Source organism: Sminthopsis crassicaudata, chromosome 2 (genome assembly GCF_048593235.1).
Source record: "Sminthopsis crassicaudata isolate SCR6 chromosome 2, ASM4859323v1, whole genome shotgun sequence".
Lineage (NCBI taxonomy): Eukaryota > Metazoa > Chordata > Mammalia > Dasyuromorphia > Dasyuridae > Sminthopsis > Sminthopsis crassicaudata.
Window position 1 is genome coordinate 368,616,664 of NC_133618.1, and position 14,858 is coordinate 368,631,521.

General features: G+C 37.9%; 1 protein-coding gene across 3 annotated transcripts in view; it reads right to left on the minus strand.

The window, feature by feature from the left end:
- Positions 1-11,222: 11,222 nt before the first annotated feature.
- The window catches only part of LOC141556649 (exocyst complex component 3-like protein 4), an 84,647-nt gene continuing 81,011 nt past the window's right edge, over positions 11,223-14,858 (minus strand). For all 3 annotated transcript variants that reach the window (XM_074291104.1, XM_074291106.1, XM_074291105.1), the window contains exon 13: positions 11,223-13,527. In XM_074291104.1, coding sequence (XP_074147205.1) covers positions 13,350-13,527 — 178 coding nt within the window. In that variant the 3' untranslated portion in view covers positions 11,223-13,349. The remainder of the gene's footprint in view (positions 13,528-14,858) is intronic.

A 14,858-nucleotide genomic window follows, 5' to 3' on the forward strand; every position in this document is an offset into this window, starting at 1 on the left:
GAATACAGAGAGGTTTGGAGAGACTTAAATCAACTGATGCTGAGTGAAATGAGCAGAACCAGAAGATCATTAACAACAATACTGTATGAGGATGTATTCTGATGGAAGTGGATATCTTCAACAAAGAGAAGATCTTACTCAGTTCCAGTTGATCAATGATGGACAGAATCAGCTACACACAGAGAAGGAACACTAGGAAATGAGTGTAAACTGTTTGCATTTTTTTTTCTTCTCAGGTTATTTTAACCTTCTAAATCCAATTCTTCCTGTGCAACAAGAAATTCAGTTCTGCACAAATATATTGTATCTAGAATATACTATAACATATTTAACATGTATGGGAATGCCTGCCATCTAGGGCAGGGAGTGGAGGGAAGGAAGGGAAAATTTGGAACAAAAGTGAGTGCAAGGAATAATGTTGTAAAAAATTACCCATGCATATGTACTGTCAAAAAAGTTATAATTATAAAATTAATAAAAAAATAAAGTATCAAAAAAAGAAAGAAAAACCATATTTAGAAAGAAGGTAAAAATAACCTGAGAAGAAAAACAAAAATGCAAGCAAACAATAACAGAAAACATAAATGCTATGTTGTGGTCTACACTCCTTTTCCAGTGTTCTTTTGCTGGGTGTAGCTGGTCCTGTTCATCACTGATCAGTTGGAACTAGTTTGGATCCTCTCATTGTTGAAGATATCTACTTCCATCAGAATATATCCTCATATAGTATTGTTGTTAAATGACTTGTCCAAGATTACACAGAGAGTAATTATCAGAAATGGGATTTGAATTCAGGTTCTCTAAGTCCACAGAGTTCTTTCTACTATGTCATTCTGCCAAATTCCCCTCCCCTAATTCAAACTCAAGCTTTTCATTCCAAGAGAATTTGCCATTCTACCATTATCTTTTTTTCCCAATAGCATTTTTTCCAAATATATACAAAAAAAATAGTTTTCAACATTCACCTCTGCAAAACCTTGTGTTCCACATTTTTTCTCCCTTCCTCCCCCTACTCCTTCCTCAAGACAGCAAGCAATTTGATTTAGATTAAACCTGTGCAATTCTTCTAAACATATTTCCATATTCATCATGCTATGCAAGAAAAATCTGATCAAAAGTCTACCATTAACTTTTAATTATTATTGCTTGACCCTGATAGTTCAACAATTAATTATATTATGTTCAGTTCTGTTCGTTGTCCCCTCTGAAAGACAAGATATCTTTCTTCCCAGGACTTTAAGATCCCAACGGAATCCAAAAGGATTCTCACTACTAATGTATCAGGAGTTATTAGGTTCTACTTTAAGAGCTTCAAGGAGAAAGAACTATCACCTCTTGAGGCAGCTCATTCCACTTGGACAGCTCAAGTTGTTAGGGTGTCCCTTTCGACATCAAGCCTACATTAGTCTTGTTCTTGAAGCCAAGGAGGACAATCCCAATCCCTGACAGTCCTTCATATCTTTGGAGATAGCTACAATGTCCCTTTCCCCTTTTCTTTTTCCAGGCTCAGACACTGATTAGCTGTGCTCCCGTAGGCAATTGAGTAGCAATTGAATAGGGTGAAAACATAGCAAAACCAGAAGGAATAAAAGAAGAATAATCAGAACTTATTATATGCAGTTATTTGCTAACAAAGCTGAGAAAATAAAAGAAATAGAGTATCTTCAAAAATATAAAATACTCATACTATCAGAAGATGAATTAGAGATAATAAATAACCCAATTTCAAGAAAGGAAATCTATCTAGCTAAAAAGGGATTATTAAAGGAGAACAAAACAAAACAAAACTCTTGATCCTGATAGATTCACATGAGAAATCTATCAAACTTTTAGACAACAGTATATACTCATACTTCACAAATTATTCTCAAAAACTGAGTAAGGGCACCCTACCAGAATTCTTTTATGAGATAAATATATGCTTAAACTATGGAAGGATAAAACACAAAGAAAACTATAGATCAAAATCATTAATGGATATTGATTCAACAATTTTAAACAAATAAAACAACAACAAAATTCATTTGGAAAAAGAGAAGATCTAGAATATCAAGAGAAATGATAAAAACAAGATGGACTAGCACTTTCAGACCTCAATCTATATTTGAAAGCAATAGTGATCAAATTTGTTAAAAAATAGAGGGACAGATTAATGGAACAGACAAGGGAGAATCAGAAGCAATTAAGTCCAGTAATTTAGAATTACCTAAGGGAAAAAAACTGATAAAAACTATTAAAAAAAAAAAACTTGGAAAGTGGTCTGATAAAAATTAGTTTTACATCAACATTTTACACATACTCCCAAATATTCTACAATAATGGGTACATAACCCTAATAATAAAGGTTACACTATTACAAAAAGTATACAAAAAGTAGAAGACAAATAAATCATATCAATCAATTATTCAATAAACATTGTCTTCTTTGAAGAGTTATAAAAAAGTGGCAAGATAGTCCCTATCCTCAAGGAGCTTACAATCTGATGAGAGAGGCAACATGGAAACAAATATAAGGCATATATATCTGGATAAAATCTGGATAAATAGGAATTAATTAATAGGGGGTAGATACTGAATTAAGAGGGATTGGGAAAGGTTTTCTATAGAAGGTCAAATTTTATTTGAGACTTAAGGAAAGCCAAGATGATGGAGTGAAGCCAAGAAGATGCTCGAGCTTTCCTAGTTTTTTCCCCAAAACCACATGATACCAAGCTCTTGAACAGAGTCTGATGGAAAGAAACCACTCTTCAGCTCAAGACAGATGGGAAGAACTTCAAGAAAGGTTAGTCTCACGGGAAAGAGGTGTTCGGTCCAGCCCAAAGATGTCTAAGAAAGTCAGTGAGAGGGTCTTAATCCCAGCAGATCAGCGTCTGAAACCCTTGGTTTTGGCTTAGTAGCAGAGCATATAGTGGGGCAGCCTCCAGTCCCACCATAGAAATTGCAAACCTGGGAAACCAGCTGTGAACAAAATACAAAACACAAAGAGCCCGTGTGCTCAAAGCCCAGACTCCGAGTGGCACAAGAAACTTGGGACAGTGCCTCCTTTAACCCAGAGCAGAGCCTGACAATAAAAGTCACAAAATATGAAAAAAGAAAGAAAGAAAATGAGCAAGAAACAGAAAAGAACTTTAACCATAGAAAGGTGACAGGAAAGACCAAAACACCAACGCAGAAGAGGACAAAATGCCCACATGGGAAATCTCAGAGGTTGCTATAAATTGGCCAAAGAGGAAATCCTATTGAGGATATGCTACAATGCCTAAGATACTCAGGCTCTGTCTCTTATCCTTTGCAGTGATATCCTCCAGTAAAAATACTAGATAGAGTGTCAGATCTAGGTAAGGAGGATGAATTTAAATCTGGACTCAGACACTTACTAGCCTCAGTTTCCTCAGCTGTAAAATAAGGATAATAACAGGACCTATCTCCTAGAGTTGTTGTGAGGAAGCGTTGATAAAGGAGTTTAAAAGGCAAATAAGAGAGGTAGAAGAAAAATTGGGGAAAGAAATGAGAGGTATTCAAAACAGAGTCAACAGCGTGGAAAAGGAAGGGCAAAAATTGACTGAAGAAAACAATTCCTTAAAAAAAAAAATACAATTGGTCAAATGCAAAAAAAAATTCACTGAAGAAATCAATTTCTTTAAAAACACAATTGAGTCTTAAGGAAGCCAGAGAAATCAGCAGTTAGAGAAGGGGAAGATGAGCATTCCAGTAATGGAAGAAATGAAAAAAATAAAATTCCTGGAGCCAAGAGACTGAATGTCTTGTTCACGGACCTAAGAGGAGATTAACTTCTCTGACTTGAGGAGTACATGTTGGGGATAAAATATAAGAAGAAGGAAAAGTAGGGGGCTACAGGATGAAGGGCTTTGAATGTCAAAATAGAGTATTTTGTATTTGACCCTAGAGGCAATAGGAAATCATTGGAGTTTATTGAATATATTTCTCCTAGATATGAATAGAAAATGCATTTTTTAAATTAAGTTAAAGCATAGACTTTAAATTTTTTAAAAATTCTATTCCAAATTCTCTCCCCTTTTCTTCTCTTTCTATCATACAATAAGAAAGCAAAAAAAAAAAATGAAACCTGTCAAAATATATATACAATCATGGAAAACAAATTTCCATGATGGAACAGTGGAAAAACCAATGGCAATAGAGCTAGAGGATCTGAATTCAAATTCCATCCTTACTGCTTGCTACTCATATGTGTTTGAGCAAGTCATTTAAGTTATGTAGACCTAAGTTTGAATTTCTGTAAAATATAAAATGTTGCATTTTATGACTCCTGGGGTCCCTTCTAGTTCTAGATTTATGATCCCTTTTTGTAGTTTCTCTTTATAGCACGAAGACACTTTCCATTCCAGTGGATTTACTGATAGGACAGCCTTGTAGGGGAACTTGGGGGACATCAGGGACTCTCCAGGTCTAATCTGCTTCCTTAATTACAGTCCTGAAAATTTCCAGCCTCTTTGTGTCTTTTATGTTTTTTTCAAACAAGAATCTGATACCATGACTGGCATCAAAGGCCTTGTTCAGGCCTATAGAGTGAGTCATCCTGCCCTCACAAGGAGGTGTTGGCTTCCAAAGGGAGATTTCAAACATCTTTTTCAAAGGCCAGTGTTGCCCTAGGGACTGTGGCAGCAGGAACAATAGCAGCCTGTCAGACCCCTTTCTCTTCAAAGTATCTTCCTTCTACCACTCAGAGGCCTTTCCCAGACCGGTAAGTATGTCCAGAGAAAACCTAAAGAGATCAATGAAACATCTGTCATCCTCACAACTTTCTGACCCTCTGAACTCCCTGCCCGAGTTGAGGATGATCTCAGGAGGTAATAACAATAATAAAACAGGTGATATTTCCGTGGAGATTTCTAAAGAGAGAGGGGAGCTGTCTCTCCTACCTTTTCCAAATTTGAAGAAGGAATCAGGCTTAAGGTTACAGTGCTTATAGCTGAAGTCATCCTCTCTCCTCCTCCGCCCCAGCCTCTCTACCAGTATAAACATCAGCCTAAGAAGGCAAGAGGGGTGGGGATGGGAATCTTTGTGGTCTAGGACTGGAATAGAATAGAATATGATAGGATAGGATGGGATGGGATGGAATGAATTAGAATAGAATAGAAGAATTCCAGAATTGGAAAGGACCTTAGAACACAGGGTACCAAGTGGTACAAGTGATGTCAAATTCAGAAACAAGACCACTAAAACCATATGTAAAGATTCTTGCAGGCCAGACATTGATTGATTATATTGCTATATTGACAAATAATATTATTATTTTGTTGTGTTTTACTTATTTTCATTAAATATTACTCAATTACATTTTGATATGATTCAGGCTACATGTGAAAGTGTTATGGGCCTCTGGTACAGTGGACAAAACATGAGGACCTGAGTTAAAAGCCTAGCTATGCTGGAAGATTTTGGACAAGTACTTTATCCTCTTGAGGGCTCATCATCCTCATCTTTAAAATAAAGGGATCAGCCAGATTATGTTTACAATCTCTTTTTAGCTCTACAACTATGATCCTATGATAGGCTCAGAGCACAAAGACCACGGAATGTCAGAGCTGGAAGGGAGTTTAGAGATCCCTGGATTAAACTCCTTCATTTTACAGAGAAAAAAAAAATCCAAGTCCTTAGAAAGGGTGTGGGTTAATATCAGAGCCAGGATTAGAATTTAGGCTTCCTATTGTGCTTGTTCAGTCATATCTCACTCTCTATGATCCCATTTGGAATTATATTGACAAAGATACTGGAAGGATTTGCCATTTCCTTCTCCAGCTCATTTTACAGTTGAGGAAACAGGCAAATAAAATGACTTGATTTGCCCAGGGTCACACAGTAAGTGTCTGAGATTGAATATTAACTCATAAAAGTGAGTGTTCCTGATTTCAGACCTCACACTGTATCCACTCAGCTGCCCAGAATACATCTTTACAATAACAAATGACTAAAAAGTTCTAAGAATAAAACATTTCACAATAATATTGTTTATTTATTGCAAAAAATTTGATTCAATGGAGTGAAATGTTGCCATTAAATGATCTCCTCTACCTAGATGTCTTCCATGCATATGTCAAAACCTGATAAAATTCCTTGAAAGCTTCAACAACAAGGGTAAATTTGACAACTCTCTGAATAACAAAATTAAATGAGACACAATCATCTGCCTGTCAAAGGTGTCTTCACGGTACTTGAGAAAAGTCCAAGTAAAAGAGGAATTTCTTATAGATCCTTCAGACATTCTATTTTGTAGATAATATAGCAGAATTTACTCAATGAGACTGATTATTAATTATGCAAAATAATTTGTTCTAACTATTCACAAGAATGGGCAGACAAATGGGACAGTGGATAGAGAATGATGTCTGAAGTCTGGAGTACTCATATTCCTAAATTCAAATCTGATTTAAAACAATTTCCTGGGTTGCGAGTCTGGGCAATTCACTTAATCCTGTTTGCTTCAGTTCCTTATATATAAAATGAGCTGGGAAAGGAAATGGCAAATCACTCAAGTAGCTGTGCCAAGTAAACTCTAAACGGGGTTATAAAGAGTCAGACAAAACTGAACAACAATCCACAAAGGAAAAACAAGTGTGTGAAGATTGCTTATTATTGGATGCTCTTCTTTTGGAGACTCAACCAAGTGGATCGAGGTGATCCCTGGCTAAAGAGGCAGCATATAGTGCAGTGTGATAAGCACTCGATTTGATGTGATAGGTGAAATAGAATTTAGCTAACTTTGCACCTAATTAACTTCCATTTTCCTTTTAATTAATCACAAGAGTACTATAATTTAGTGGGAAAGCAAAAAGTATATATAACAATGCTTATCTATAGATAAAAATTCCCTATAGCTTGAATTCTGTTCAATTAGATGTTTTTAAATTAAACACAATTGCCTACATTACATTCGATATCCTACTTTAATCACCCTTTTAAAATTATTTGAACCCTATGTCACCTGTCTTATTAAAGCAGAATTATCTTAATGATGATTATACCTTTAATCCTATATATTTTCAGTGTTTTTCTGCAATGAGAACATTTTTCTCCCATATTTTCCTGTATCCTCTTAGCAAAATAAGTTGTTGTGATAAAACATAACTTTTAAGAGATTGACTAGTTTAATTTCTATATTGTACAGATGAGAAAATGAGGCCTGGAGAGAAATGATTTGTCCCAGACTTATACATAGCAGAAGGACACAGTCGGTGAAGTGCCAGTGAATGCACTTATCCATCCTCAGCCCTTCCCTCTTCTTGCTAAGTCCCTATCTCTGTGTCTTTGTTTTCCCCAATTTTTTTCCAGATGAACTCTTGAAGTTTAATGTGATTAATGGCTCTGATGGCCTGTTGGGGTAGGAGTGGGGATAGGGAGAATCTGGGCCTTCCCTTCACTAAAGAAGTTCCAGGAGGGTCATCTGCATCCAGAGAGAAGACTTTGGGGACTAAATGTGAATCACAACATAATATTTTCTCCTTTTTTTTTTGTTGTGTTATTGTTTGTTTGCTTGTTTGTTTTTTTCTCAGTTTTTTTCCCTTTTGATCTAATTTTTCTTGTGCAGCATGATAAATGTGGAAATATGTTCAGAAGAATTGCACATGTTTAACCTATTTTTAATTACTTGCTGTCTAGGGGAAGGGGGAGGGATAGAGAAAGAAAAGTTGGAAACAGGGTTTGCAGGAATGAATGTTGAAAAATATCTTTATATGTATTTTGAAAAATAAAAAGCTATTATTAGAAAAAAGTAGGAGAAGAAGCTCCGGGAATTTGGTTCCCTTTCCCCTTGACCCCAACTTCCCGACCAAATCTCCAGGTAAATCACATCATAGCTGGAAGTAATTCTGTGACTTTGAATTCAGAGAGACTGGGGGGCGGATGGGGAATGGGTGTTTGGATGAGAGGAGGAAGGGACTGGTGATTCCTGAACTATGTGATATTATCAAAGGATTTCTCACTTCCCCCACCCGCTGGCCCCCAAATATCTCTGATAGAAGGGGCTGGGCCAGACACACAAGGCTGGGGTGGTGCAGGTTCCCTGCCCCTTCCTGCGATTCTCAAATACAGAGGGCACAGGGGCCCCTTGGCTTAATAGCAGGATGTACTCAGCTCTAGTTCCCGAAACCCCCTCTCCCCTTTTCCCAGATTTGGGACGTAGGTAGTGGGGAAGTCAGCGGTGAGGAAGGGCCCAGCTTCCCCACCGTAGTGAAGGTGTGTGGGTTTCTTTGTATGCCAGCCGGAAGTGCTTTCCTTTGCCAATGCAAATGGAGCTTATTTCCCTATAACACAGCCCAGGGCCTTAGGGAGGGGCTGCTGGGGAAGCCCACATAACCAAGCCCTGCTTTGCAATGTTGTTTTCTCAAGAGCCGGGAAAGTTGAAGGTACAAGGGAGAAAAGGCCAGGGAGCAATAATAGCTGGAGCTTTTATAACTTAATGGTTTGCTGAGCATTTTATATACATAATTTTGTTTAGTATTTAAGAGTAAGGAGCCAGGTGCCTTCTCTTCTCTCAGCCATCCATCCTTAGGGGTCTTCCTAGAGTCCCCTTTTGCTGTAGCTCTTAGGGGCTGCGATCTAACCCTCTTGGGGTTGGAGAGAAAAGCAGCTCTCCAGCCCTGGGACAACAGACCCTGGCATTTTTCCCACTTTGTCTAGCTCCAGACTCAGTTCCAGGTTAAACAGTCTGGGACCTTGCAGCTTTTTTTTTTTTTTGGAAAGATTCTCTATTCTTTTCCAATCAGGTTTTTTTCCTCACCTCCAAATCAGGGAAGTAATAGTAGTTACTGGAATATAGAGTACATGGGGAGAAAAATTGTGAAGGGCTATAGTTAAATGCCAAACCTGATTTTTATTTTATCGTAGGGACAATAGGGAGTCATTGAAGCTTCTTGAAGTGAGGAACAATAGAAGCAAACCTGTGCTTTAGAAATATCGGTTTGGGGGTAATGAGGTAGCACAGTGGATAGAGCACTGTTTCCTATATATTAAGAGAATGAATGAAGCATTTAAGTACTTACTATGTGCAAAGTACTGTACTAAATGCTGAGGATCCAAGTAAATAAGTAAGGCTGTCCCTGCTGTATATTCTAATACATTCAATGTCCTATCACCAGCATGTTTGCAAAAACTTTGCAAAAATGTGCTTAGAATTTATCTGTTTTTACCTTTGCTGTGTAGAATGCTTAGTTTCTTTCAAAATCCAATTTAAGTGGGAGTAGCTTATAGGAAGCCTCTCAAGATTCCCCAAATTGCCAGTGTCCATCACCCTAAAACAACTTTGCATGTATTTTGTATATACCATGTATTTTTTTAGCCATATATATGTTCTTCACTTCTTTTGCTCTGCCCCATTAAAAGGAAACTCATTGTGGTTTTTGTCACGGTATCCCCAGTACTGGCAGTATAATATCATTACTATGTGCTTATTGAATTGACTAATCTAGGTGAGAGGAGACAAGTCTTGCACTAAGGCGGCAGCTGTGTGAATGGAGAGGAAGGGACAGATTTGAGATTCATGAAGGTAGAAATGTGGAGCTGACAATCAACAAGATAGAGGCATGATGGAGAGTGAAGCATTAGTGATAACTCCAAGGTTGCAGATCTGATGACTGGAAGGATGAAGCTGCCTGGGACAGAAAGGAGAAAGTCTGGAAGAGGTATATAAATTTAGGGGAAATAATTAATTCAGTTTGGGACATGGGTCATCCATTTGGGGATGTCCAACTGACTGTTGGAAGTACAGAATTTGCGTACAGGAGAGAGCTGGGAGTTAGAAATATAAATTTAGCAGTTATTTGAACAATGATAACTGAACCTTCAAGTTGATGTGAGAGAGAAACAAAGATGTCCCTCACAGATCTTAGCTACAATTGAGGGACAGAATATGAATGAGCCTCCTTTGAAGCACTCTCAGATGGACTGATCAGACAGGTAGAGGAGGACTAGGAGAACCTGGGGATGAAAGAGGCTCTGGGAGAGGTCAACAGGGTGAAAAGATGGAAGGTCAGGAAGAATTGTAAGAACATTTAAGGGCTTGTCAGTGGCTATAGAGAGAAAAATCTCATTTAAATGTATGGTTGGCTGGAAAGTCCTCCATGAACTCAAGCAAAGTGAAATGTACTATGTTCTGGGATGATCAGCTATGAATAACTTTTCTATTTTCAGCAATGCAGTGATTGACAACTTCTCTGATGATGAAAAATCCTATCCATAACCAGAGAAATAATTGATTTCTCTGTATCTGTGTCCCTGTATCTGAATACAGATTGAAGCATATTCTTTTTAAAAATTTATTTTTCTTGAGGATTTTTTAGGGGGTGGGAGGGAGATCTATGTTTTCTTTTTACAACATGACATATGAAAATGTTTTGCATAACTTCACATATGCCTTCTTAATGGGAACAGGGTGGAGATAAGCAAGAGAATCTGGAACACAAAAGTTTTTTTTTTTAATGGTATTTTATTTTTCCAAATACATGCAAACATAGTTTTCAATATTCATTTTCACAAAACTTTGTGTTCCAGATTTTTCCCCTTCTCCTCAGCCACCTCTCCCTTCCCAAGACAGCAAGCAATTTGATATAGGTTAAATGTGTGCAATTCTTCTAAACATATTTCCATATTTGCCATGCTGAGCAAAAAAAAAAAAAAATCAAATCAAAAGGGGAAAAACCCATAAGAAAGGGAAAAAGACCCAAGCAAGCAAACAACAACAAAAAGGTGAAAATACTACGTTTTGATCCATATTGTCTTAATAGTTCTCTTTCTGAATGTGGATGACACTTCCCAACCCAAGTCTACTGGAATTGCCTTGAATCATCTGTTGAAAAGAGCTGAGTCCATCACAGTTGATGATCATGTCTTCTTGTTATTGGGTACAATGTTCTTTTGGTTCTGCTCACTTCATTTAGCATCAGTTCATATGAGTCTTTCCAGACTTTTCTGAAATCAGCTTGCTCATCATTTCTTATAGAACAAGAATATTCCATTACATTCATATACTAATTTATTCAACCATTCCCCAAGTGAGGGACAATTTCCATGGAACTCAAAATTTAAAAAATAAATGTAAGAAATTGTTTTAAAGGTAGGTGGAGAAAAATAAAATAAAATAAATAAATAAATGTGAAGTTAGAAGCCCAATTACAAAGGGAGAAGGGAGAAAATGAAGCACAGCATCGATGGTTTTTTCCAGGTGTTTGTCTGTGAATTTGGGAGGGGAAGGAGGAGAAAATGTAAAATGATACTTGGAGGGTAAGAAGGATTCAGATGCAGGTGTTTAAAGGATGAAAACAATGTGAGGATGGGTTAGGCAGCAGAGAAGGAGATTTAAAATTGGAGAAAGAGAAATGGTGGTCAGGGACAAACTCCTGGAAGAGAATGAGAGGTGGAGATAGGGGTGAAGGGAGGGCCACAAGTGGGATAGCTGGGCCTGGGCAGGAAAAAGTTCATGTCTTTCTCAGAGATGTAAACAAAAATGAAGAAAAAAGGGATTTGAAGTATAGAATTAAGCAAAAATAGGTGCTTGAGGTGGATTACCTCTATTTCCCCTTTAGAATATGAGAGTTGGAGGCAAGTAGAGACAGAGGTGAAGGTGTCTTAAGGAGAGAGTTTGAAACAGATTCTGTGGGGCAGACAAAAGTAATGGAGAGCCTGTCGAGATTGATCAGCTAGTGTTAATTTGTAGTGGACTTAGAAATATCATGTGACTTTCCCCAAGGTTATTTATAAAGAGGTGCAGAGAAGGCAAGATGGTGGGGATAACCCAGAGAGGGGTTTGGAAAGGCACAGCAAGGATGGGAAAAAGGAGCAGGGAGTCAAAGGGAGACTTTCCTAGTGTGTTGAACTTGTTGACTATTACAGGGTCAAGCTTTTGAAGGAAGGAATATGATCCAGAATAGGAGTAATACACTTGAAAAGTGGGTAAAATGAGGGATTTGACTAGAGAATAAGATTAAGAAGAATAACAGCTTTTAAGAGAAGTGAGATAGAGATTAAGAAAGATTTTAGTCTAAGAGAGGAATATTAAAGTTCTGAACCATGGAGATTTAACATTCATGGATATTAGAGAAATTGAGGGCATTACAACAGTCTTCCTTGTGTCTGAGTGGGGGAGGAAGGTTGAGAGAGTAATGTTGGAAGCAGAATTTGAACTTAGGTCTTTCCTAATTCCAAAGCAGGCTCTTATCACCATGCTGCCTCTCCAGTCACCATCTTTTCAAAGAATTTTCATAGAATACAATTTTATTTTTAAAAATAAATATAGAACATTGAGCATGTGGAGTTGGTCTCCTTGTCATAACTGGGAAGAATTCTCTGCTTCCTAGAGGGGATGGATGATTCAGGCATTCATATCATATCCTACCCCACCCCCCAATTCCTGAGCCCCAAGAGTTTTGGGTATGACTGGGCGGACCCACAGGCATCCTAGGACTGGGGCCTTCTTTCCAGTCCTTCCTGTCAGGGCTCTGCTTGCATGCAAAGGAAGGAATCCCTTGGAATCAACCCTAATTTCACTAGTCAGGATTAAACTTCCCATATTGGATCACACGTAACACATAACAATACTACTTAGGTAATATTGAATGTTACAGCTTCTGATGGCATCTTACTCCCCTACTAGACTATGAGCTTCATGAAGTCAAGGACATCTTAGCTAAAAAAGTTTAGTCTTTTTTATTTCCCTCAGTGCTCAGTAGAGTACACAGCATGGTTGAATAAACTTTGAATTAATTATGCATATAGTTATCTATGTTTATATCTAATTCAGAACTAGACTGAGAGGATCCCCAAGGATGGGGACATGATCTTATTTAAACTTTCAATCTCCTGGGGTCTCCATTCTTCCTCCATATAGTGGGCACTTGAAAAATGTTTATTCTATTGTATTTCTTCTTCTTAGAATTCCGCCATTTGTGTTTCCCACATTTGGGTTGAGCATTGACCTCTCCTGGCTCTCATTTAAAGGAAAGATTCCTTTTTTGGAGAAGAGGCATAAACAAAATTTCCTACTTGAGAGAGAATATGTTTATCTCCTAATTTCTTAGAAATGGGCGGAACCAGGAGTTTAGGAGCAGGAGAGGAAAATCTGGGAACCAGTTGGATATCCATCTAGAGGAAGCAGAGGGGGATGTTGCAGTGGAGAGAAGCAAAGTCAAGAAAGGTTGCTGAATTAACACTTTCCCCTTATTCTTGGGGGGAGTGATATCTGTACTTTCTGGAATCCCTCTGTGCCTTTCCCCAGTATTTGGGATCCTTAGCTCCATGAAGAACCCACTCCAAGAGTCCTTCATCCTTTCACCTTTAAGAATTCACGGCCCTGCTTTTCTTCTTCTCCAGGCCAATTTCTAAATGCAGGTGAGGAGCACTTCCACGGATGAGGGTACATCAATCTCCTCAAAGAGTCCGTGGTCTGAGAACGTATTTGGGGCCTTCTTCAGCAGGGTCTGAGCATGACGAAGAAAGAGCTGGTTTTGTCTTCGACCCAGATTCCTAAGGGCTAAAATGGCAGCCACATGCTCCTGCCTGCAGAGAAGGGAACATTGAAAGAGTCAGAGGATCATGGAAGGAACCTTTCAAATTTCCTAGTCTTTCATTTTACTGATCTCCCATAATGGGAATGCTTTTCCTCTAAGATTAGATCCCCTCTACTTCTAGCTTCCTTTTGTCTTCTCCCATTAGATTATAAGCTTCTTGAAGACAAGGACTTTATTTCTTTTTCTTATTTGTATCCCCAATGCTTAGTACAGTGTCTGACACATAGTAGGAGCTTAATAGCTATTGAATTGAATTATCTCTAATTTATGCTGTCTATAGCTTGCTTCTATATAGTTGTTTACTATATAAGTAATAGTAAAATTTAAAAGAGTAAAAATAGTAAATAATAATAAAAATAGTAAAATTACTAATACTATTTCTAATAGTAAAATAATAGTAAATTTACTATTTATATTAGATTGAGAGCTCCTTGAGAGAAGGCTCTGTCCTTTGCCTTTCTTAATATTCCCGGTGGCTGGCACATAGTAGGTGCTTAATGTTTATTTAATGACTGAGATGGGAAGGGAAGCCAGGAGATTTTTATAGATAGTCTTTGTTCTTCAACAGTAACAGCGGAAGATGTAACATAAACCAAAGCATGTATCCCCTGATAACAAGTTTGCAAATGACACAAAGTTAGGAAGGAAAAAGGATCTATTAAATGCCTACTATGTGCCTGACAGACAGGTAAATAGTGCAGTGGATAGAGTGTTGGGCTAGAAGTTAGGAAGAGATCTTCCTAAGTTTAAATCTGATCTAAGATACTTACTGTGACCCTGGGCAACTCACTTAATCCTTTTTGCCTCAGTTTCCTCATCAGTCAAATGAGCTGGAGAAGGAAATGGCAAATTATTTTTCTTTGCTAAGAAAAACCTAAATGGGGTCACGAAGAGTCAGATGTGACTGAAAATCGACTAAAATGTGCTTGATATTTTACAAATACTATGACACTTCCAAGACCCATGGAAAGTAGATACTATTGTCAACCCTATTTCCCTATGGAAACTGAGGCAGACAGAGCTTTAAGTGACCTGTCAGGGTTCCATAGATAGTAAGCATTTGAGGCCACATTTGAACTCAGGCCTTCATGATTCCAGTTTCAATGCTCTATCTACTGTGTCATTTGATTGCTTCCTTGGGAGGTCTAACTAATTTTAAAATTCAACTCCAGATGCAAAAATGCCTTCACAATTCAGAAGGAGGGGCAAACCTAATAAGATGTGGCCTCCCTAAGATCATGCAAGCTCTCTACTGGAGTGTCTCTTACAAATATAGGAGGGGGAAGATGTGGTCAGAGGACAGGTCATAGGAAAAGCATT